The sequence below is a fragment of the Medicago truncatula genome, chromosome 1 (assembly GCF_003473485.1).
Source record: "Medicago truncatula cultivar Jemalong A17 chromosome 1, MtrunA17r5.0-ANR, whole genome shotgun sequence".
NCBI lineage: Eukaryota > Viridiplantae > Streptophyta > Magnoliopsida > Fabales > Fabaceae > Medicago > Medicago truncatula.
Genome location: NC_053042.1, coordinates 47,008,649 through 47,033,968, shown reverse-complemented (window position 1 = coordinate 47,033,968; position 25,320 = coordinate 47,008,649). Strand labels below are relative to the sequence as shown.

Below are 25,320 nucleotides of genomic sequence, written 5' to 3'. Positions count from 1 at the left end.
TTCTTTGTAAACTATTTTCTGCCTTAATCAAAATTGTGTACATTTCAGGAAACATTTATTTATTTTGCACGGTATAATTTTACAGCTTTTAAAAACCTGACTTATATGAAAAGGTTTAACAATTACTGCTTACGTGTTTTTTCTAGTACATAATCAAAATTGTGTACATTTCAGCCAATTTTTAAATTTTCATGTATTAATTTTACAGAATTTAAAAACTTGACTTATATGAAAAGGTTGAATATTGTTGCAAAAAAAAAAAGTTTTAATAATTACTGCTTTTAAAAACTTACCGAATAAGTATCCCATATATCACACGTGTTTTTTTTTAATATACCAATAAAAAGATATTAAATCAGAAATTATAAAAGATATTAAAATCAGAAAAATGCCACGTATTGTTTTGGGATTTATTTATTTATTTATTTTTTAATATCTTTTTTAATTTTTTTTAATTTACAAAATGATTATGAGACATTTTTTATTTTTTTTAATTCATTATTTACACACGTGGCATGCCACACATGCGTTGACTTGGTCAAAATTGACCAAAAGGATCAAAGGTGTAAAGAGACTAAATTTTAGGAGGCCAAAATTATAATTTTTATACTTAAAGGACTAAAATTGCAAGTGTTTAAAAATTAAGCGGGAAAAAGTACATTTTAGCTATTTTAAAACAAAAAGAGTAGTAGTATTATGATAATCATATTTCTTTTTTCTTGTAAATATTTTTTAGGGGAATGAATAATTTATTGGCTGGCAACACACTTTTATTTTGTGACAAATGCTGGCAATACTCGAGGCTAGCAATTTTCCTTAAATTATTGCTCGCAAAATGTGCCTACCAATGGGAAAAGGGTGTTGTTTTCCTCAGGCGCGTTACATTAATTGTGAATTTTGTCGCTTTTTACATAATCTCTCATCCGTGTATTTAGTTAACTAAATCAAATCTCTTTCCATAAACTAAAAAATGATCTCTTTAACTAAAACCTAATCATATGAAATCTTCCAAAACTAGATCAAATCACATGATTTTCTCTTTATGACTACACAACCAAACAAACATATCCAAATACAACTAGCAGTTATCAAAATAATCAAATTGTTATTGGTTAATCATTCTCTCCCTCACTCATACAAATTACTTCAAAAACAAACAACAAAATGTATAAAATTCAAACAATATTCAGCTCGAGTAACTCAACTAATTTAAAATTGGAGATACCGAATTCAAGCTCAGACAAAAAAAAATATTAATCTAACAATCAATTATTAAAAGTTGTCGGTTAAAAAAATGTCAAATTTATCAACTTTCAAATTAATTAATTGTTCATAATAAGTGACCAACAACGCGCCTATATGTTTATAGGCCGATAATTGTTTGTTCAGCTCAGAGTTAATACAAGTATATAAACTAATAACAAAGTCGATATTGCTCTTTCAAATAAAATAAAAAAATAAAGTCGATACTGTTAAACTAACACATGATCTGAGTTCAAAATCATTGCAGTTGTGTCCGAGTCATCTTACTATAGCTACTAAAATTCTGACCGATCTTTAAAAATCTCACACTTAAGATTGATACCCCACCCCATTAATGCACCTCTCACTCCCGTGAGTAAAAATAATCAATCCTCCGCCTATATCACCGGCGGCACACCGTCGCCGGCAACCTATTTCTCACTCATTACTTTACTTGCTCAATAATTACATTTCCATTTTCATATACTTTATTTTTTTGGATTTGATTGAAAATTGAGATTTGTGAAGCTGAATAAAAAACCTTTTTTTTTCCTTCACAGACAAATACCCGCACACTCATTTTTTTTTTTCTTTTCCTTCTTCAACCACCGTCTTCTGTTTTCGCTTGCTTCACACTCTTCTTCAACAACCCACCAAAAATCTTCACTAACCCTTCAACCAAAAAACTCAAATTCTGAATCTTTGAGCAAAATAACCACGTGGGTTGTGTTTATTTTTTAGAGAGAGAAACTCTAGAGATAAACAGTGTAGAGAGAGAAACAGTGTCGTGTGTGGTATGGTATGGCTCAGCAGAGGCAATCGGGAACGGAGAGGCTTGGGGTGAGAGTAGGGTCTCTGGATCTGCATAGCACCAATGGCTCCAGTGATCATGTTGCTATTGGGATTCGCGGTGGTGTTGGGATTAAGCAGCCGCGGCTCCGGCGATCGGCACGATCCGATAGAGGAGTGCGGTTTTCAGTGATTGCAATCTTGGTTTTTCTCTTCATCGTACTTGTTGTTACTTTCATGGTGTTTTCTTACATTTCTAGAGAAGGTGAAGTTTTGAGTTCTGGTTAGTGTTTTTTTTTATTCATAGTGTGTTTACTTTTTTTGGAGTTGTTGGAATCAGCATTGTGGATTTTGGTTGAATTTCAGTGTGGTTTATTGATTTGGTTCTAGGGGAAGTTGTTGAGTTGGAAAATGGTGTTTGAATATGTGATTTTCCTTGAATTGGGGTTTTGTTATTTGGGTTAGGATTAGAAATGACAATATTAGGAAGAGAGTTGGGGTAAACCTATAGTTGAAAAGACGGTGGAATAAGTTGATTTGGCATGTAGAGAGAAGACCTATAGATTATGTAGTAAAGAGAGTAGATCAGATGGTGGATAGTAAAATCACTAGAGGCAGAGGGAGACCTAGAAATAACTATTAAGAAAGATTTAGAGATTAATGAGTTGGACCGAAATATGGTTCATGATAGAACATTATGACATAATTTGATCCATGTAGCCAATCCCACTTAGTGGGATAAAGATTGGTTGTTGTTGTTGATGTTTTGGTTTAGGGGTTTTGCAATTGGTTGAATTGGGGTTTAGTTATTTGTGAATTTAATAGAATGTTTGCTTAATTATCATTGTTCATTTTATTGTTTCAAAGTGATTTTGTTTATGTGGTTTTAAGATTGTTAATCTGTGGTTGCAGAATTAAGTAACAAGGGTGATGATACTGATGATATAAAGGGTGATTCTGATTTTCTTACAAATGTACCACGGATAGAGAAGAAAGTTCTTGATTTTGGACATGATTCTGGGGGACGTGGCCGAGATTCGAGGTATTGGGATAAGGATGATAGGAGAAGGGATGGTGGTTATGATGAGGATATGAAGGATCAGATAAGTAAGGATCTTGGAGATGCAAATGCTGACGATGCTAATCGTGTAAAGATGAATCACAGTATTAAGTTTTCCCAGGATGGTTCTCACACGGGTTTAAGGCGAAAAGGTGTTGGCTTGTATAATGAGGCGGGGCGTCATGAATTGAAAAGGTATGAAGCAGAATACGAGGCTTCTTTGAAAAATGTGAGACACTCCGCTGGAGATGGTGAGAAATTACCGCATGATGCTGATATGGAAAAGAAGAATGCGGCAGTCGACATTGATGATGAGTATGATGACTTTTTCGATTCTCACGATCCTCAAACGGAAGACTCTGCTGATAGTGGAAATATGGGAGGGAAACATTCTAATGCACTAAGTTTGGACAGTGAAGTTCAGAATGAATCTCATGATTCTTCTGATATGGGAACTAATGATGATGTTACTCCTGAGGAGGATATTGATGGGGAATCTTCCCTTAACAAAAAAAATTCTCCTGGTGGAAAAACAAATTCTAGACTTTCAGATATTGCAAATGAACGAACCAACAGAAAATCACGTCCTGAAACAAAGAGGAAAGGCAAGCGTCGCAAATACTCAGGTGAAGCTTATTCTAATCTCTATACATCTCTTGTTGTATTAGCCACCTTTAGAGAGTTATCTGCATTTGTATTTGGTCGTGATTATTTGTTACCTCTTTACTGCTATTAATGATTCACTAAGACTAGAATTGGTAATGACTTATACTACATCCATCTTATTGATACATAGGGACTACAAATATAGCTTTGTTCTGTTCTTAGTTTATTTTTTTTTGGGGCCAGTTCTTGAATAGAAGATAGAAATCTTAGGCAAATTTGCAAATTCAAGGTAATTCTATTGTTGGAGTGAGGTGGAATATTCTGGCTATTTTCATTACTCGAATAGGAATATAGGTTGTGGTATCCTTGAAATGATGCATTTGTTGCTTCTCATTCTTGTTTCATTTCATTTTTTTGTGTTCTCATGGTTTTTACTTTTAATTTAATAAATTGGTAACCGTATGTTTTTCCTATTCTTTCTTTACTTTGTTTTTCAATATCTCCTAGTTTTACAAGTTAAACTTCAGGACTTTATGCGGCCTGTTGGGGATTTTGTTGACCCTTTACATTCAACCCTGGCTTTGTTTTCTGAAGGGAACATTGCTAATACTGAACCTAACCACTTAAGTATCACTTGCATTTACAAATTCCAGCCGAACATTGGGCTTTTCCATTGGAAATGATTTATCTCCAACCCCATGAATACTTTGTAACCTCTGTTTCAGTCAATGTATAGCTCATTAATTTGGTTCCTTCAGCCATCTAATGACTTACACTTGCAAGAAACAACCTTCAGTTTTTCTATCGAATGATGTCGAAGTAATTGTTTAACCATTTTGATTGAAAAACGGAAATGTGCACATTCAAGAAGTCGGACTCATTGCTTCTTTGTTGTATGGTCCCTCTTGGATTTCATCCTGATTTTTCCTTCTTTTTATTTATTTATATATATATATATATATATATATATATATATATATATATATATATATATATATATATATAAATGGGTAGATTTTTGTTGTTTTGAATTATTCTGCTCAATGCTTATTTATTTTATTCCATTCCTACTTGACATCTTTAAATGAATTTGTATTGTTCTTCCACCAATCCGTTCATATGCTTTGTTTATAATAACTTTACTAGGAAAACTGAATAGAAATATAGAACAATGAAGCTGTTGTTTTTGCTTACCTGCTTTATCATGCCATTTGGTGTGCTACAGAGAATACCGGGTCAATTTTTATCATGCCATTTGTCTATCCTCCACCTTATGATGTATTAAATTTCAATGTACCAGTGGTCTAAAAATGCAGTGATTCTGATCACTGACAGTTACTTGATGACTTCCTTTGTCTGACTTGAATACTGGAACTGAATATTTAGGCTAATAATCCAATAGAGACCCAAGCAGTAGGGGTCATAAGGAAAGAGGGGGTATCAAGTAATAAAGAATGTGGTAAGGATATATGGTAAATAAGGAGTAGGGTAGGCTGCTTAGTTGGGAGGTTTGTTATGCTTTAGTAATTAGTAATATATACAGTGAGGTGAGTGAATTGTAGGGATTTTGGAAGAATATTGAGTGAACCATTATGGTTAGGCAGAGAGATATTTCTCCATCTCTGGGGTAGATTGAGATTCACTCCCTTGTACAAATTTCCTTTCTTCATCAATTAAACACATTCTATTTTCTACTGTTTTACCTATTTCATTAAATAATTTCTGTTTCTGCATTTCGGGTTCTCATCATAATCTGTGGAAAAGTTGCAAGTTTCAGAGAATGTTCTAATTTTATGCGTTTTAAGAAATTTATTGAACTTCTTTCTTTTCTGGTCTGCCAGTCAGGAGATGATCATCTAAATATGGTCAGTTTATAGGAACCTGCACGGAAAATAAGTTTCACTTATATTTCATATCTGCTGCAACTTTTGCTATTTGTAATATTTCCTCTATTACCACTTTTATCCAAAGAATATATATATTAAAAAAGGAAAAATAAAAGCTCCTAAACCTGCTTGCCTGTCACCTATGTTACAGGTTCGTGTGAGATGAAGGTGTTGAACTCAACATCTCAACTTGTAGAACCACTAGAAAGTCGAAAATTTGCAAGATTTAACTTACAATATGTGGAGACAGAAGAGAAGCCACTGGGAGTAGAACAATGGACGCCAAGATTTGCCGGCCATCAGAGCTTAGAAGAGAGAGAAAATTCATTTTTGGCACGTGATCAAAACATAAAATGTGGTTTTGTTAAAGGCCCTGAAGGTTCACCCAGCACTGGTTTTGACATGTCAGAAGATGATGAAAGTTACATTAGTAGATGCCACATTGCTGTGATTTCATGCATATTTGGAAATTCTGATCGCCTAAGGACCCCGGCCACCAAGACGGTAATGGTTAATCTTTCATTTCAGCTTGTGTGCTGGGAGAGAAGTTTTTAATTTAAGACTCGCATGGTGTGATGTTTTTCCAATAAAATAGTGTATCCTGATTTCCATGTAAGAAAAAAAGACTGAGCTATTTACCTTGTGTTGCATTGAATTATCCTGATAAACAACTTAGGTAAACGCCTATAGCATAAGCGCTTATCATATAATGGCTTATGTATAGGCTATTTCTATAACAATAGATAAAATAGAGTCAAATTATTTTCACATAAGCTATAAACAGTTTCCATAAGTTATCTGAGAGAGCTGTTCATAGATAAAATAAAGTAAAATTATTTTCATATAAGTTATTAACAGTTTTCATAAATTATCTTAGAGAGCTGTTCGAAATAAGCTGAAAAAGGAAAAGTGGATAAGCTGTTTTCATAAGCTCTCTCAAACAGTCTCACAAGTGCTTATGCCAGTAGAGAGCTCAAATGAGTCTTAAAATCCAAATAGGTCTTAAAATCTACTCAAGAATTTCATTATCATATGGCTGCTTTGTTATATGGCATGTTTTGTTACATTGTTGTTGGTCATTTTGATTTCAGATCAGTCGTTTGTCAAGAAAGAATGTCTGCTTTGTTATGTTTACCGATGAGATTACAGTGCGGACACTTACTTCTGAGGGCCATCCACCAGATAGAATGGGTTTCATTGGCTTTTGGAAGTTAGTGGTAGTGAAGAATCTACCTTATGATGATATGCGGCGAGTGGGCAAAATACCAAAGTTATTGGCCCATCGACTTTTTCCCTCTGCAAGGTGAGTGTAAATCTGATTGGATATATGTATTGTACCTTCGAATTTGACAATTATTAATTTGGGTGATGTTTTAATCATGGTTACTGCTTAGTGGCATTACATACTAAGACAGATATGATTATTATCGCTTATGATTACATATATTCACTTCTATTTTCTTAAATTATTACTGGTATCTACATGTTATCTTCATGTTGGTGTCAGTGTCGTGTCTGGTGTCTGTGACAATACTTCATAGGTCTGTGACTTATTCCAAATGTCTTCATATAAGTTTGGGGCGTGTTTATGAAAGTTGCACGTCTTCTTGGTATATAGTTGCAAATAATGCCTCAGCCAGTCTTATAAGTTTGGGGTGTTTTAATAATATTGTTTTGCGGTATATGTACCTGAAATATAGGATCTTGCAACTTATTAAGTAATCCTTTCATATCATTTATTTTCTATGTGGTCAAAATGGTAAAAGGCAGTTTCCTGTTAGTGTTTCATAGTAGAAATAAAACTTTGTTATTTAATCAGTGTAGTTAACAAAACTTTTGGCACTTTTAAAAATAGAGATTTTTATTATTTTAATATTTTCATTTTATCCTCCTTGAAAAGCATATTTTTTGTAGCCTAATTCAGTATCAATCATCTGCTATTTGCCCTTTTTAGATGACCACATGGTTAAATTGACAGCTTATCAAAGTCAGTCTTGTGTATTCACATTCCCCCAACCTTTCTAGCCTATATTGACAGGGAAAATGAATCTTTCTGCTTTTCCTTATTTTTTTGGGTTTTGGAACATTCAAGCTCTCATTGCAGCAAGAGGATGTACAATAGACCTATAAACTCCTTTTTGGTGTTTGGTTCATTATTAATTTTCTTCTTTATAAGTCATTACTTGTTTGGTTAATTGTTCTTTGTTTTGTATATAATTTTCTTTAGACTCTTCCCCGAATCCACCACTATGGAGGGAGCTTTAAAGCACTGGTTGTCATTTTTTTCTCTACCAGTTTTTATACTCATGCATTTCATTGAAATTTGTTCCAGGTATTCAATTTGGTTGGATAGCAAATTAAGGCTGCAGCTTGATCCTTTACTCATCTTGGAGTACTTCTTGTGGCGAAAGGGTTATGAATTTGCAATATCCAATCACTATGATCGGCATTGTGTTTGGGAAGAGGTAGCACAAAACAAGAAATTGAACAAGTATAATCATACAGTTATAGATCAACAATTTGCATTTTATCGGGCTGATGGACTCCAAAAATTTAATGCATCAGATCTAAACAAGCTTCTTCCAAGCAGTATGTTCTTTTAACGATATCTTGTGTCAATTCTCCTAACTTGTTGACTAATAAATCTACTATCGCTTACTCCTTAATATATGCATATTTTTTCTTTTGACAGATGTACCAGAAGGCTCTTTTATTATTAGGGCACACACCCCTATGTCAAATTTGTTCAATTGTCTCTGGTTCAATGAAGTTGAACGATTTACTCCTCGTGATCAGCTGAGTTTTGCATATACATATCAAAAGCTGAGAAGGATGAATCCTGATAAACCTTTTCATCTTAATATGTTCAAGGTGAAGAAATTTAACATAGCTTCATATAGATAGTTGTTTTCCCCTACGATAGATTATACTGTAGGATTGTAGGGGTGGGGATAAAAGTACTAGTTATGTGCCAACGTCGGTTGTCTAGTTGGTAAGGATTCAACTCAGCTCCCACAAGGACCTGAGTTCGAATCCCCTGCCGATGTGAGGACCAAATACCTTGTTGGTGGATAACATGTATGCTGCATACTCTAGTACTCTTAGTCTTGAGGCTTTTCTTTAGTCATGACGAGCCCCCGTGACCCAACTTGTGTATACTTTGTTTTTATTTTTTATTTTTTAAAAGTACCAGTTATGTCAAATTCACGGTTTTTCTTGTCTTTTGACGTGCAGGATTGTGAAAGGAGACACATGGCTAAGTTGTTCCATCATAGAATGGACGAGAAGAGGAATACACGTAAAAAAGCAATTGAATAATGAGAGTTTTTATTAACATTCTTCTTATCACTATAGTAGGCTTGATATAATGTACATGGCCATTCTCTTCCATATCTGTTCAACTTGTGATCTATGCTGACCATATGCTATAGAGTTCGTTTCACGGTTCGGCCGACTTGATGATTCATTCAACACAGGGGTTTCTTGAAGAATTGAAATGCATCTCAAACTACAATCCACTATGATGCTGTCATCCATGGAAGCATAATTTGTGGTTATGTTTTATCAATGATTCATATCTCTTGTATTCATCAATTTGTGACAGAATTCATTTATGCCTTGGGAGACAAGCAAAGCATCGTATGAACCCCTAGCGGTCACTTCCACGATTACAGCTCCTGCTCATATTTCATTTCTTAATTCAAAATTGGGATTGTTTGTATGTAGAAAATTTTGATAGGTCATTCACACTCATGTTAGAAATCTGACTCATGATTCTTATCCCATTGATTTTATTACTTAAATATTACATTTTGCTTGCATGGACGGATGGGTTGCACATACCTGACTCTGATTTGTTTATATGATGATGGTGATCTTTTTTGGTGTGTGTTCACATGGGAAAGGTTAATTCTTTCCCACCATGGGAAAGTTGTATTCAATGATTAGATTAAGTGAAGAACATATTCTTAACATGTTCTCTCAACACTAGATTTTTCTTCACACTATCTTCCAACAATTTAAAAATTCTGAAAATTAATTTTCAGAAATTAAAAAAATATAAAAAAATTCAGATAATTTTTTTTTTTAAATTCTGTAATTCATTTATTGAATGTTAGAATTCTTCTTTTTTGAAAAAAAAAATTATTTCAATAAAAATAAAATTTTGGAATCTAAGATAAGTTTTTATTTTTCTAAAAAGAATATATTTTTTTAATTTCATAATAAAATAAGATATTCTGAAAAATAAAATAAAAATCCTAAAAATAATATTTTGAAATTAAAGTTTTTTATTTTTCTAAGAAAATAAAATTCGGGAAAATAAGGATTTTGAAATAAAATTCTGGAATTTATTTTTTTCATTTTTTCAAAAAAAAAAATTCTAACATTCAATAAATGAATTACAGAATTTTAAAAAAAAATTATCTGAATTTTTATCGATTATTTTAATTTCTGAAAATTAATTTTCAAAATTTTTAAATTGTTGGAAGATAGTGTGAAGAAAAATCTAGTGTTAAGAGAACATGTTAAGAATATGTTCTTCACTTAATTTAATCATTGAATCTAACATTCCCATGGTGGGAAAGGATTAACCTTTCCCATCATCTTTTTTAATGTCTAAAATCTCATTTTAATGTCTAAAAGTTTGCCCTGATAAGATAACATATTTAATAATAAAATTAAAATGTCATTTAATAATAAAATTTAAATGTCATAAATATTTAAACTTAAAGTTCATGTAGGTTTATATGTTAATGAAGTTTGAGATGTGGATTATGCAGTAAGGACTAAGAAGAGTAAATTAGATGCAGGAGAGTCATCATTAGGGATAGAGAAATGACATTTGTTCAACCATTTTGTGACAACTTTTGTGAGAATTTTCTTTCTCATACTCACATTATGTTTTTACTTACTTTCTTTATTGATTTGATTTTCGTGTAAATATTTATTTTTCTTTGTAAATTTATGGTTGTTCTAAAAGTTGTCACACAAATGATTGTTCAAATAACACCTTTTAGGATAGATAATGACATAGAAAAACTATAAAAGAAACTATCAACAAAGATCTAAAGATTAATGAGTTGAATAAAAATATAGTTTTTGATAGAACACTATAAAACCGTTTGATTTATGGTAGACAACCTAACATAGGATAAAGTTTTTTTTTCTTTCTTCAGTTAATATGTTTAAATTATTAAAAAAGTCAATAAACATGTGATCTTATTATAAGGATTTATTAACTTTGTCGATGGTTAAGGGAGAACATGGTTGACTATCTTTAGGGGGTCTTTCTTTCTAATCACATTTTTTCCTTCAACACTCAAACTCGAGATCTTGTTTAAGAGATCATAATCTAGTTTCATCCAGATCAACATGATATTGTTATAAAATATAATATAATGATAATAGTAAAATAATAAAATTTAAACTACGATTATTATCATTATTTATATTTAAAGTGAAGATCCAATTTGCTTTTTCACAATTTTTCCGCTATCCAATTTACTCAATAAGAAAAATAAAATTCAAATTAGTCTTTGATATTTTCACGTCGGAGCTAAACTAGTCATAGATTCATTACAGCGGAGAGACTAATTTTTTCCCTGGTACGAATGTCTCAGGGACTACTTTGAGTTTTTACTTTTATAATTATTTAAATAGATAGACTTATTAGATGAAGGAGACCTTTTAAACGACTTCCCTAAATAAAAATAGACTTTTCCTGTTGTTTTTTTTGAATTTGGTATCCATGCATGCATGATTTTCAAGGTGTGGGCGCGTGACCTAATTAACCTTTTCGTTTTGCTGGAGAAGTTATTTAACTATGTGCGGGTGGTATATAAAGTATGATCTTAATCCATTGCATCACTAATCAAATATTAGTCAAATAAACAAAAGACACAGCACTGTAGTTTTATATATTTTGGTCTGCTTTTTTGTTTCTGTTGTATTCCTTTTTATATAACTTTTGATTTTTTACTCATTGCATCACTAATCAAATACTAGTCAAATAATCAAAGTATTGTGTTTTTTTAGCTAAAACTATTGTTTACAATATTTTTAAACCTGATCAATTTTATTTTTTTAATAATAATAATTATATGTAAGTTAAGTTTATTTCCACAAACCTACTAAGGGTACTTCAACCACATTGTTGAACCATGGATCAATCGACTCCCTGCAAAACAGCCATTAAAAAAATAATCACTGCAATTTATGAAAGTATTTTTTTTCACAGCTTGCACTTTCTAATCGTCCTGCTCAGGAAATTTTTGTGGCTCTACATATCTTGTAATATTCTCACAATATCTTTGAATCAATTGTCAGTGTATGTTGTTTTTGACCGCATCAATTGTCAATTAATGCATTATTCCAAAACAAGCAAAACCTTTTGAAAAAAACCACCACCTTTCTTGCATTTGGTAGGCAAAAGTAGCTTGTTCTTTGAAAAAATGAACCGTACCATATATATTGGCCAGCAAAACACCTACATTGTCCACAATATATTTTCTCAAGAGCTTAACATTAAATCAGATATGATTTGAAAATAAATTTATAAATGGGAAACATTCTCACTAGACAAGTGACTTCCGCACTAACATTATTTCATGACATATAGTATTTCTCATATAAAATTCTTTCCAAAATCATAAATTAAACCAAACTTAAGCTGTGTTTGTTGTAGCGGTGGAATTGAAGAAAACGCCGTTTGTATAGAAGCTGCAATATGTAGAGTTCAACTTTTGCTTTAAAATTTGCATTGAAAAATGTGTTTCAACGTGATTCTTAAATGCAAACTGTGTACCAAACACATACTTAAACTTTTACAACACAAAAAAAAAACAACTTTTCTTAAATTGCATAAACATTACATAACATCAAAGCAGGAATTATAACAAGAAACTACATTGTAAAACAACATGACCTAACAGAAAGGCCTTTATTCTTTATCTTAAAATACAAAGTTATTGTTGTAATTACTTCATTTATAAAATTCCATCACTCCCAAACTGTTGAAAGCACGGCAAGCAACTTGAAATTTGGAAAATCCAGAGAGTTTGCTCAATTTCTCGTACTGTTTCTCAGTTCTTTCCCTTCCACCAACTGTGATAAACATGAGATTGTCAAGAGTTGAAACAAGCTTAGATTCTTCAGTTGTGTTTGGTTCTTCTGGCAATATGAACTCCACAATAATCACTTTTCCATTTGGTGATAGAGCTTTGTGACAATTGCTTAAAAATTCTATGCATTTTTCATCCGACCAATTATGGCATACAGCCTACAATTATGTAAAAAAAAAAAATCTATAAAGTCTCAAGTAATTAATTAATCAGTTAGATCTAATTAATTAATATTAATATTCTTACCTTCAGTATCATGGCATCACCCTGTGGAACACTTGCAAACATATCTCCTCCAACATGCTCAATCCCTTAACAAAAGTTGGTAGTATATATACTTTGTTAGTTATAATATTCATGCAATGTAAAGCTTTAGTATAAGATGACATGTTGATAATGATATATGTGAAGAAACATTATTATATACCATGTTATACCTAAAAGTGGTGGTGCATTTTCAATAACTTGGGGCAGATCAAAGTTAATTCCCTTTATTAATGGGTATTTGGATATTATCAATTCAAGATTTCGTCCACTTCCACCTCCAACATCAACCAATGTTGATATTCCCTCAAATCCAGTGTATATTTCAAGCATTCTTTTCATTTCTGTTGCACAAACATCAACCATTGACTTGTTAAAAATTTGGTTCATTTTTTTATCCTTTCCCATGAATTCATACTTTGTCACTCCATGAACGTTCTTGAACAAATCAATGTCTTCATCCACCACTGCTTCCTTAAAATTCATCCTGGATAGAAACTAAAGCTTAGACCATAATTGGAACAAAAGTAAGATTAAATACCTAATTATATTGCTACAATTAGCTTAAACTATCACTTTCTTTGACAATATTTATATAAACTTTTTTTATATATATATAGCTACATATATAACTTATCCTCCATATGTTTAATAGGTGAATATTTAATTAAACTATGTATCCAAACACGGTCTCTATCCCTAGATTTTATATATGTATGAGAAATAGGTAACTTACCAAACTTGTAACAATGCAGGATAACATAGAAATGTGGTAAATGAAGCCAAGTATCCTCTACTTTCATCAGGGACAAGGTATTTTCCGACCATCGAGAGTCCGTAAACTCTCTCGGCGCCACCATCCTCGATGGTTCGAGTAGTGGAAGTAAGAACAGAATAACTAGCCAGCAAACGCAACATTCGGTCTAACCTATTAGGCAAGTCCGAGTGTTGTGTTGATGCAGGCATTTTAGAAGCAATTTCTGATGGTGACATGAAAGCACCAGATGGTGTTGCCTTAGCTATGATCTCAAATAAATTGAGTTCAATAGCAGCATTTAACACTGCTGGATAAACAAGATTAGTGGTAAGTACCATTGCTGAAAGACATGCACTGTCCTCAGTTTGTTCTGAGGTAGCACTAATTTGGTTATCCTCCTTGGTAATGTAGGAATTTCCCATTTTTTGATTAGAACTAATGATTTTTTCTTTCTTTCTTTTGTTGTTTTGTTTGGTTGCTTGATTATTTTGGTAACAATATTGTGCTCTATTTATAGGCAAAAATAAAAAGATGTACCTCCATCCAATCTAAGACTTTGTGCTAGGAGGATTCACCTACTCATGATATATTTTTTAAATAAAAAAAAAATTCATTGTTTTGATTTATGTGAAAGGGCACCCTGATTTTAGTTTTTCTTTTGTATAATGGTCAAGTGACGACTCAAACATGAATAGTAGCTAGCTTGAACTCATAATTATAATTCATTCCTATGGAAAATCCTTGTATGGTCACAATGATTTGAGCATAATTTTTCAACATAGACATACAAAAATACATATAATTTAATTATTTAAAAATATTTATTATTTAATTCTTTTTCCTACCTATTTCTATTTCCTTCTTTTTATTGGGATTTCTATTTCCACATACTTTGTGTGCACGATCCTTGTACATAATTTCGATTAGGAGTAGTGATCACTTATCAGTTAGAACTATCTCCACTTGCATTACTTCATTAATTCTTCAACATCTAATTTATGGAACACCAGATATACAGATACCAGCAAACCAAATGAGTTGCCACCATATGCTAGCTAAAGGCTCTACTTGGTTATTTCCTTTAATTATTTAATTTGCATGTTGAAACAAGGTTTTTCCAGCAACATGGTTCTACTACACTTTAAATGGATAAACGTGGTTTGTTTATTATGGCACGTACAATCACTTGCCCTAAGGTGGTGGTTCAAGCTTACAATTCAAGTTAAACACAGTGTAGCTCATTTAATTGTTTGTCGAGGGCAACATTATCCATGTCTAGTCTCTAAGGTTTTTTTTTTCCTTTTTAACTTCACTTTTTTTTTTTGTTCAATAGCCTAGTGGCTAGATCACATACTTTAAAAGTGGAGAATTCGGGGTTCGAACTCCAACCCCTGCAAATATTGTCTCTTGTAGTTAACAACTGAGTTATACACTTATGGGACAAGTAGAATTAATTAATAGAAACAATAATATATTTATTATTAATAATTTTTTGACGACCAAAATTGATTTTAGGTCTGCATGAGACACGGTAATATTTGGCCGGCATTTAATCTGCAACTTCCTACTGATCCACTGGGCTTGGAGAGTGACCATAGAAAAATACCTGTTAATACAGTATAATAAATAACAAAAATTGGTCGTTTTTTTTAGGAACAAAAATTGATAGTTGAATAATATAAGAAACTAGCAACAAATCCGTGCTAAGCACAAACTCGTGCTCTAATTTTGATTTTACCTTTTTATTATAGGTTTTTGCAACACGTTCTTTTTGCCTCAAAAGCACTTCCAAAGCCATCGGTCTTTCTTCATCTACATCAACCATCTCATCCAACATCATATTCCAATACTAATATGTTGAAATTTCCATTTGTCTTTGTACTTCGGCTGATTGTACATAAATTTCCACTAGTAAAACTGAATCATGCCCAAAAGCTAATCGAAATGGTGTAGAGTTTGTTGACTCTTTTGGAGATGTTCGACAAGCCCAAATGATTCGACCTAAAGTTTTATGCCAATTTTTTTTGTCTATGATGAACATGCTTCTTAATCAAATTAATGACAATTTTATTGGCAGCTTCGATTTGACCATTTGGTTGAGCATAATATGGTGTCTAAGTTAGTAACTTAAAACCTATTTGGTTGGCAAAATCAACCATCTTTCGACCAATAAAGACTGAACTTTGATTTGTAGTGATGGTTTCGAGAATTCCAAATCTATAAAGAATATGATTTTGAATAAAACTAATCACGTTCTCCTGGAATTACATATCATTTAATTATTTTTAAAATATTGATTATTTAATTTTTTTTTTTTTTTTTTTACCTATTTTCTAATATGCGAGTGTGCTTAAATATTGCGTTGAAATCATTGTGATCAAAGAGATTTTTTCCTTTGTGCACATATGATTCTGTGGGAGATAAAAGTAGTCAAAGAAGCAAAATGATCATAAGAATAAAAGATTTAATTTGACTATTTCGAAGCAAATATTTAAGATCATGAGCAATGGAGAATACTTGAAGGGCAATATCCTTTGATGTTTTAAGAAAGGCATGTATATCTTATTGGAGTGTAAAGTGTCGGTGATAAATTTTATATTTGATGAAAATATAAGCTAACGTATAAGTGAAGAGATTTATATATAAATGAACCAACGACCATCCAAGTGTATGTTGATGGATTTTTTTTTCACTGCGGGGGCTTCCAACATGTATAAGTTGACTTAGAGGGATTGTTATATTGTCAAGCGTGAGAAAGAACTCTCACATTAAGGGTATGTTTGGTTTGGAAGAGTATTGGGAAAACCCAAGTCCCACATCGGATAGACAAGACTCTTGAGAAGAGTTTATAAAGAGGAAGCAATCCTCACCTTACAAGCCGGTTTTGTAAGGATGAGTTAGACCCTCAATTTCAACATGGTATCAGAGCTTGTCGAATTCAAGGGCCGCCTAAACCTATTCACGCACCAAGTCCAAAGAGTGCTGGGCGTGAGGGGGTGTATTGGGAAAACCCAAGTCCCACATCGGATAGACAAGACTCTTGAGAAGAGTTTATAAAGAGGAGGCAATCCTCACCTTACAAGCCGGTTTTGTAAGGATGAGTTAGACCCCCAATTTCAACAAAGAGAAGTTGTGAAGAGAGAAATAGGTAAGAGAGAGTGTGGGAAGAGAGAAATAGAGTAAATTTGATGTATTGTTTGGTTTAAGAGAAAAAGAAGAGAGAGAAGTGTGCTTGCTTTTTATAATGGCAAAAATACCCTTAAATGAAAAGCTCAATATTTTTTTTATTTTGAATTTGATTTCTTTATGAAACTTATTCATTTCTTCAGCATTGCTTTGATTCAACCCAACAAAAATCACGTTTTGAGCAACAAAACTACCACTAAGAAATCTGGAAAAACATCACCATCATCATGCAATCGAAATGCCAAAACAAAGTCTACAAAGTAATAAGTTTCAAACTTTCACCAACTTTAAAAAAAGGTCATAAAAATATTTATTCTTACTAATCAACAAATTATATAAAAGAAAAGGAAGTTTGGGAGGTGGAGAGTCAATGGGAAAAGAGGAATGTTTTATATAAAAATCATGGAAATAGTACAAGTGTGAAAAATGGAAAAAGAGATGGGGGGCATTAAGCCTTTGTTTGGTTAAAGAGAAATAGGTGAGAGAGAAATTGAGAAGAGAGAAATACAAGAGAGATGATCTATTTCTCTTGTTTGGATATGAGAGAAGTTGTGAAGAGAGAGACAAAATTCGTGGGACCCACTGTTTTTTCAATCTCATCAACCCAGCGAAGAAAGGGAGAAGAAATGGCTCTTTTCAGTCAATTTACTTTAATGCCCCCCCATCTCTTTTTCCATTTTTCACACTTGTACTATTTCCATGATTTTTATATAAAACATTCCTCTTTTCCCATTGACTCTCCACCTCCCAAACTTCCTTTTCTTTTATATAATTTGTTGATTAGTAAGAATAAATATTTTTATGACCTTTTTTTAAAGTTGGTGAAAGTTTGAAACTTATTACTTTGTAGACTCTGTTTTGGCATTTCGATTGCATGATGATGGTGATGTTTTTCCAGATTTCTTAGTGGTAGTTTTGTTGCTCAAAACGTGATTTTTGTTGGGTTGAATCAAAGCAATGCTGAAGAAATGAATAAGTTTCATAAAGAAATCAAATTCAAAATAAAAAAAATATTGAGCTTTTCATTTAAGGGTATTTTTGCCATTATAAAAAGCAAGCACACTTCTCTCTCTTCTTTTTCTCTTATCTTTCTCTTAAACCAAACAATACATCAAATCTACTCTATTTCTCATCTATTTCTCTCTTCCCACACTCTCTCTTACCTATTTCTCTCTTCACAACTTCTCTTCCAAACCAAACATACCCTAAAGTAAATTGACTGAAAAGAGCCATTTCTTCTCCCTTTCTTCGCTGGGTTGATGAGATTGAAAAAAACAGTGGGTCCCAAGAATTTTGTCTCTCTCTTCACAACTTCTCTCATATCCAAACAAGAGAAATAGACCATCTCTCTTGTATTTCTCTCTTCTCAATTTCTCTCTCACCTATTTCTCTTTAACCAAACAAAGGCTAAATAATAATATGAATGTTTTTTTTTTTTAATGAAAAATGTTAGTTGTTAATGTTAAACAATGTATATACTAGATCAAATATCTTAAGGTTTTGGATTAATAAGATGTCCTAACTATTTGGCATCACATATCTCTCAACCTCTAGTCTTAATATAATATAAGAGGCAATGTATTCCACATAAATTGATGTATTTAATTTACGCTGACAAAATTATCTATTACTATACTTCCTTCGTCCTATATTATAAGCAAAAAAAAAAAAAAAACTCATTTATTAAGAAAACTAAAATATAGTAGTTTGTAACATAGTTTCTTATGTTATCTTTGAAAATGAAAGAGAGAGCAAATTGAATGTACTTTGCATTTAATTTTCTTTTGAAAAAGATAAATTTTTAAAACAACATAATTAAATATGATAAAAATTTATCTTTTTTGTTTATAATTTGAGACAAAGAAAATAAGTTTTTTTTTTTTTTCCTTACAATCTCGGGAACGGAGGGAGTATTTAAGACCAAAAGAGCATATATTTATCGCAAGCAATTAGTGATATTGATCGATAGTAATTGTGAGGATTGTTTTGAATTTGGTACTGCCATTTATAAATTATAAATGTAAGTAAAGTTTAGCTTACCATTCAAACTAATGGTGTGCTGGATTTTGTTAAGATAAAAGTGAATATGACCATACACATTCTAAAACAGGGGGCAACGGGATTTGCTTGGGTGTTAGCTTTTTTCTTCGTCTAAGAAAAGGGGAAAAAAGTAATAAGTTTGTATAGACTTTCTAATTCATAAATTAATTTTATGTAAATGGCATCATATCATAAAACTAAATAGTACCAAAAAATTAAATAGTAGTACATGTTGGTGATTTCCAAAATAATGGAATCACTTTAGAACCAAGAGTTGTAACTCTTCATGAGAATCATTCATATACATTGGAACATTATTATTTATTGATTGATAATGAACCATGATATTGATTCAAGTGTATATGGTTATAACATTTGGCAAAAGGGTGCTAATGAACCATAACATTGATTCAAGTGTATATGATCATAACCTTTGGCAAAGGGGTGCTTAATGAATCATAGCATTGATTCAAGTCAAATGAGTGCTTTCTCTCATGTGAAGAGTCCTATAATGCACTATAAATGCTTGGCATTTGGGCATTAGTTGGACACACTACAACACACAATTTTGGACTGAATTTTGTTACATTAACAACATAATTCTCCCTCATTCTCTTACTCTAAATTATCCATCAATTCTCTAATGCATGAGTGAATTGCTGGAACCATAAATCTGTAAAAAATTGTTAGGAGATATGTTTGGTGTGGTTGTGCAATACACGTCAAGGAACTCATAGTATTCTGAAGGGGATTCGCCGGTCACTCCTATTGCATCCAATATACAGTTATTGGTGGGGGCAAATCGAACCTAAATGTTAGTGTGGCAACCTCATGCGCTTTGAGTTTTACATGCATAATCATTAAACTTTTCAGGTTTCAAGTGCAACAGCATCTTCCCAACAATCAAGATATACAACAATCATTGGAATTCATGTGCACGCTTCATCATAGTCATCTTCATCATCTTCTTGATCAATTTATTGCAGTAGATCCCCAACACAAGTTTCAACAGTACCTAATAAGTTTCAAAAGTAAAACTCCCTCCGTTTTAAAATGAGTGTCGTTTTAGCAAAAAAAAAATTGTTTCAATATGAATATCACTTTCACTTTTCAATGCAATAATAACATTTTATTTTCAATTGTACTCTTCAATTAATACTATGTTACACTACTTCCGAAGTATTATTTAACAACCCAATAGTTGATTAAGATAATTTGGTAAAATTGCTATGACATTTGACTATTTTATTTCATTCCTTAATATATGTACAATTGACTAAAACGACATTCATTTTAAAACGAAGGGAGTACTAATAAATTCAAATCAAATTTCCTAAACGACAAAATACCGTAGATTGAATTTGATTGCTTTGGGGATCGGATATTCCTAACTGGCGCTTTATTGCTATTTTCTGCTTTGTTGTATATAAATCTTTTGACTTTTAATCATTTATTATTTAATTGTTCACCCACTTCAACATACTAATTTATACTCTCTGTTCTTTAAAAAAAAACTTACTAGTATATTCTTTATTTTTAAATGAGAGAGCCGAAGTCTAGGAAAAAGAAAGTACATCTTAACTATACGCGGAGTAGTAACTCCTATTAAATTAGCAAAAATTAAATGTTTAATATGAGCCAAACATTCCTTATAAAAAAATCACTACAAATTTTACGTGAATTAGTTATATTGAAACAAAATATATTTTTAAATCTAACCAATTGATTGACTTCAAATAGTTAACGAACTTTTGTTAAATAATAATTATTTATGAGAATTGGAGATTGATACTTTGATAAGTAAACAAGACTAAGTCATACTTTAATTATATCTTTGTTGAATTTGGATTACCAGAGCTTCTTACCACAAGTGAAAATCGAAGATTTCGAATCAAAAAAATATATTACAAAATTATTGTAGGTAATGCTTCCAAAATCCAACTATTTTTTAATAGGTTACATAAGTTTCAAAATACTAGTTTTTTAAAGGAAAGTTTTAAAGTACTTATTCTTTTTAATATGGTTTTTCTAAGTTACATTTTAAAAATTATGAGTAATTTACCAAATATTAAATGAAAATTGGTCATATGACTTAATTTGCAATTTGCAAGTAGACTAAAAAATCAGTTCATACGTACCACACTTGTAAATTTATTCATATGACTAATTTTTATTGAACGTTGGGTAAATTAATTTACATATCCACAAATTTTCAAATGCAACATATATCTCACATTAAATACGAGAGCTGCTCTATAGTGCAAAATATTATTCGACCAACTTTCACGAATACAAAATAGCTACATTCCTTCATGCAATTTCACGGGATAGAATATTAAATTAAAAAAATAAAATATACAACACCCTCATGATAATATCTCAACTATACTCTGTAAAGAGTCAAAAGAGATAGGCAATATAGAAAATAAGAGGCTTAATTATATAAATCGTCCCTCAACTTATTTGTTGTTTTTGATTTGGTCCCTTAACTTTAAATTTTTTCGGGATACACGAGGGACCAAAACAGAAAATTTTAGAGTTAAGGGACCAAATTGAAAACAACAAATAAGTTGAAGGACCATTTATGTAATTAAGTCAAAATAAGAATATGGACTCTTGTAAATAAGAGAAGGCTAAGGAAATAAAGCATGAAATATGTGTGATGTAACTTCTCTTTCTCTCTCAATCCCTAGTCTATCTATTCTATTCTTCTTTTTCTTATGTACCTATTGTTCTCTATCGACAAAGATTGTAATTACCAAGTTGCAATGCTTCTTTGGACGAATCAATCAAATATAGAATATTGTTTGCATTTCCATTCCAATTGAGTAGAACCATTACATACTCCTCACTTATGCCATAAACAATAACGGTGGCAAGATAATAAAAGAAAAGGTGCTAGAAATCAACTTAATATATTTTTCTTGGTGGTGGTCGGGGTTTGAACTCCAAACCTTACATATATTATGCATTGTCCTACCAACTGAACTAAGTTCATGAGGACTCAAACTCCACATATATATTATCAACTTGCTTTGAAAATTCAACTCCATATAACCAAGACTCCACACCCATTGGAGAGCATAGAGGAGACAGAGCTACACTATTTCTATTTCCTTTTTTTATTGGGATTTCTATTTCTGCATACCATGTGCCCACGATCCTTGAGCATAATTGATGATATTTTTATGATATTCAGTTTTGTTGACTTTGATCAATTAGAAGTAGTGATCACTTAGCCGTTAGAACTATTTCCATTTGCATTACTTAATTAATTAAACAATTGAACCACCTTATTTCTATATATACCGATTAAATACAAGCAAACCGAATGAATTGCCACCATATTATCAACTTGGTTATTTCCTTTCATTTTTAATTTGCATGTTTTCAGGAACCAGTGGGTTCCTCCCCTCCATTATGTGTCATAATGTGTAAAGTTGACAAAAGGTTTTTCCAGCACATGGTCGTACTACACTTGCCCTATTTTTTTTTTACTACACTTGCCCTATTTTTTACTTTCAAAATTCATTTTTTATTTGTCCCATGGATACTGACTAACTGTACCGAAATTCCTTCTTATCTTGGGAGAATTGTGTAAATTGCTGCTCGATTTGGCACAAGTAGAATTGAGTAATTAATTAAGAGAAGCAATAATATAATTAATAATTTTTCGATGAGCAAAATTGATTTTAGGTGTACATGAGACACAGTAATATTTGGCCGGCATTTAATCTGCAACTTTCTACTGATCCCGGGGCCTGGTGAGTGGGTGACCATCGAGAAAGACTTGTTAAAATACAATATAATAAATAACAAAAATTGATAGTTTATTTTTAGGAACAAAATTGATAGTTGAATAATATAAGAAAATTCTTGCTCAAAAAAAGAAAAAAAAAAAAAAAGAAAGATACCTCTAAAAAAAGATAATTCACTATTACCTTTTCTTAACGAGAGAAACTTACTATTACATGGTCAAAACGGACTGTGATTGACTGCAGTCGGCCGTCCGATCATGATAGGATGATCTTGATTTGAGAACAGAATTATAAATAATTTTTTTTTCTGATGTAATAAATGCGTGACTGTGTGAAAAAGTTGACTGCAGTGGATCATAATTAGGTCAAAACTCAAAAGCGATTAGTGCATGCAAAGAGCAATGACAAATAATACAACAAATAATACTCCTTTGTACTGTTCAAAATTCACCAAAAAAAAAAGATCACTAACTACCATCATACTATATTTTCAAATAATTATGAATGACAATCAATGAACTAGTTTTATTTATTAGATAAATTCGATGAATGAGATATGCATTAATCATGGCGGTAACTACAATATGATATTTTAAAATCACAACTATGCCGACACTTCAAAACATCGTGTGTCAAATGCATCTTGTCATATATATTATTAATAAAAAAGAATAACAAAACAAAGAATAATAATTGGGCGAGCCGAACCAAACTCAACAAAATTAAGTAAAACGATAAGACATGCCAACTTTATATAAGTTTCATTATCTAATTTGATAATTCAATTGATTTACTATCTGTAAAATTTCTCAAAGAGCTCATTATCATTCGTCACCATAAATTCATATTTCATAATAGTATAAAATACACTTCCCTCATAGTCAGTAACATGAAAACATTTTACCATTTGTCAATAGAATATGATATGTTACTTATCAAAAATCACACAAGACCAAATTTGATGTCCCATACATGAAACTTTCATGATGAAAGTCATATTATATGACGAAGTCTAAATACAAATTCGGATTAGTTTCAATCTGAAACACAAAAAAGAATCCTCAAAATAAAATAAAATAAAAATTGGTCTCTGAAAAGGAGTAGATATTTTACATTTTATGTGTTGCTTATGAGATTTACTTCTAAGCTTTCCGTTTTGCCTGACGAAAGGTGGGGGTGAAAATGAAAGTGTTGTGTTGGGGGTATTAAAATGAAATGTTGCTGGGTTTAAAAAAAAAGATGAAATGGCTGATGGACTGATGTCTAGTAAATATTTGGGCCCTTTTTACGCTTATTGCTACATATACCCCCTTCGAACCAATTATTGCTATATATGTCACCGTTCTAAAAAATTTGGACCCCCTTACGGGCATGGACCCTAGGCCGATGCACCCCCGACCAATGCCTAGGGCCATCCTGGATGGCAAATAATACTCCTTTATAGTATTCAAAATTCACCACACAAAAAAATCAATAACTATCATACTACATTTTCAAACAATTATGAACGACAATCAATGGACTCGTTTGATTTATTAGTTAAATTTGATGATTAATGTAGTAAAAAATAAATAAATTTGATGATCAAAAACTTTGTAAACTATGTTTACAATAGAATTAGTTAAACACTTAAAATGAGATGTTCCATTATGGATGGTCTTAGGAGCGTGTCATTCAATAAACTACTCTTAAACTATATTATGTCTCTCTCATTTTTACCGGTTTCCTTCTTTTGGTTCGAATAACAGTTTCCTTAACTACATTCTCGACGTATTAAAATATTTATCAAAAAACAAACTTTCAGATGCCAAAATGGTTTACCAATTGAGTAAGTAAGGTGGAGGCTAGGAGCCACTTTATACACTCCCGTTTTTTTTCAATTAACGCTGAAACTTTTCATAATTTAATTTCGAACTGAAATATTTATCAAACAATAAATTTTCAGATGGAAAAAGGGTTTACCCTCCATTTTAAATGCATGCCTGGACAGAAAAAGCTATTTCAAAACCAATGATTGCGACTTGAATTAAGTATGAAGTTTTATAGTTTAATAAGTTATACGTAAATTTTAAGAAAAAACTTTAACGGGGATATGATTATCTTATACATTGTATAATTGTTTGTGCATTCTCTAATCTAAATCTAAATTTCATTAATAAAAGAAAAGTAATATTTTCAATGAAGATATCCTTCTTCCATGTTTTGCTCCCAGACACTCTAAATTGATTATTTTACTATCAATGGAAATTAACTACCGTTCAACAGCGAACATATTTAATTGTCGTTTGCTCACCAGCGACAGTTAATTCTTTTTTCAGACCTGCTGATATTAACAGTGGCGTTGCCAGAAACCTGAGTCAGGGGTTCAAATTTTTTGAACTTTAATTAATAATATATATATATATATATATATATATATATAAATAGCAAATTGCAACGTATTTAAAAATTACATATATACTTTATAATTGTCTTCTTTGTGGTTTTATATTTTATATTTTGCAATCATTGAATAATAAATTCATTATTAAAAATTTTATGTTCCATTATTAAAGTTGTTGAATAAATATCTCTCTCGATATAAGTCACAAGACAATTATCTATCTTTCAT

At 31.5% G+C, this 25,320-nt stretch overlaps 2 protein-coding genes across 3 annotated transcripts; one reads left to right on the top strand and one right to left on the bottom strand.

Annotated features, from left to right (window-relative positions):
* Nucleotides 1-1,467: 1,467 nt before the first annotated feature.
* Nucleotides 1,468-9,466, top strand: LOC25484964 (uncharacterized). 2 transcript variants are annotated; one of them, XM_013614059.3, is made up of 7 exons: nucleotides 1,468-2,296; nucleotides 2,944-3,717; nucleotides 5,735-6,087; nucleotides 6,675-6,886; nucleotides 7,916-8,172; nucleotides 8,276-8,454; nucleotides 8,818-9,466. In XM_013614059.3, the coding sequence occupies exons 1-7, from the start codon at nucleotides 2,044-2,046 to the stop codon at nucleotides 8,899-8,901; spliced, it is 2,112 nt and encodes a 703-aa protein (XP_013469513.1). In that variant the 5' UTR covers nucleotides 1,468-2,043; the 3' UTR covers nucleotides 8,902-9,466. The 2 variants fall into 2 exon arrangements, with proteins under 2 accessions (XP_013469513.1, XP_013469514.1); XM_013614060.3 differs by having other exon boundaries at nucleotides 1,468-2,314.
* Nucleotides 9,467-12,313: 2,847 nt separating this feature from the next.
* On the bottom strand, nucleotides 12,314-14,216 carry LOC25484963 (isoliquiritigenin 2'-O-methyltransferase). The gene is made up of 4 exons (XM_013614058.3): nucleotides 13,705-14,216; nucleotides 13,142-13,455; nucleotides 12,951-13,015; nucleotides 12,314-12,862 (listed from the first exon to the last, which is right to left on the bottom strand). Exons 1-4 carry the CDS (start codon nucleotides 14,145-14,147, stop codon nucleotides 12,566-12,568), a joined length of 1,119 nt encoding a protein of 372 aa, XP_013469512.1. The 5' UTR covers nucleotides 14,148-14,216; the 3' UTR covers nucleotides 12,314-12,565.
* Nucleotides 14,217-25,320: the final 11,104 nt, after the last annotated feature.

Excerpts from the sequence above, each read along its gene's own strand:
- LOC25484963 (XM_013614058.3), bottom strand. The coding sequence starts at position 14,147 with ATGGGAAATTCCTACATTACCAAGGAGGATAACCAAATTAGTGCTACC. Across the intron at positions 13,456-13,704 it reads CCTGCATTGTTACAAGTTTG|GATGAATTTTAAGGAAGCAG; the intron begins GTAAGTTACCTA and ends GTTTCTATCCAG. Across the intron at positions 12,863-12,950 it reads GTGATGCCATGATACTGAAG|GCTGTATGCCATAATTGGTC; the intron begins GTAAGAATATTA and ends ACATAATTGTAG.
- LOC25484964 (XM_013614060.3), top strand. The coding sequence starts at position 2,044 with ATGGCTCAGCAGAGGCAATCGGGAACGGAGAGGCTTGGGGTGAGAGTA. Across the intron at positions 2,315-2,943 it reads AGGTGAAGTTTTGAGTTCTG|AATTAAGTAACAAGGGTGAT; the intron begins GTTAGTGTTTTT and ends CTGTGGTTGCAG. Across the intron at positions 6,088-6,674 it reads GGACCCCGGCCACCAAGACG|ATCAGTCGTTTGTCAAGAAA; the intron begins GTAATGGTTAAT and ends TTTTGATTTCAG.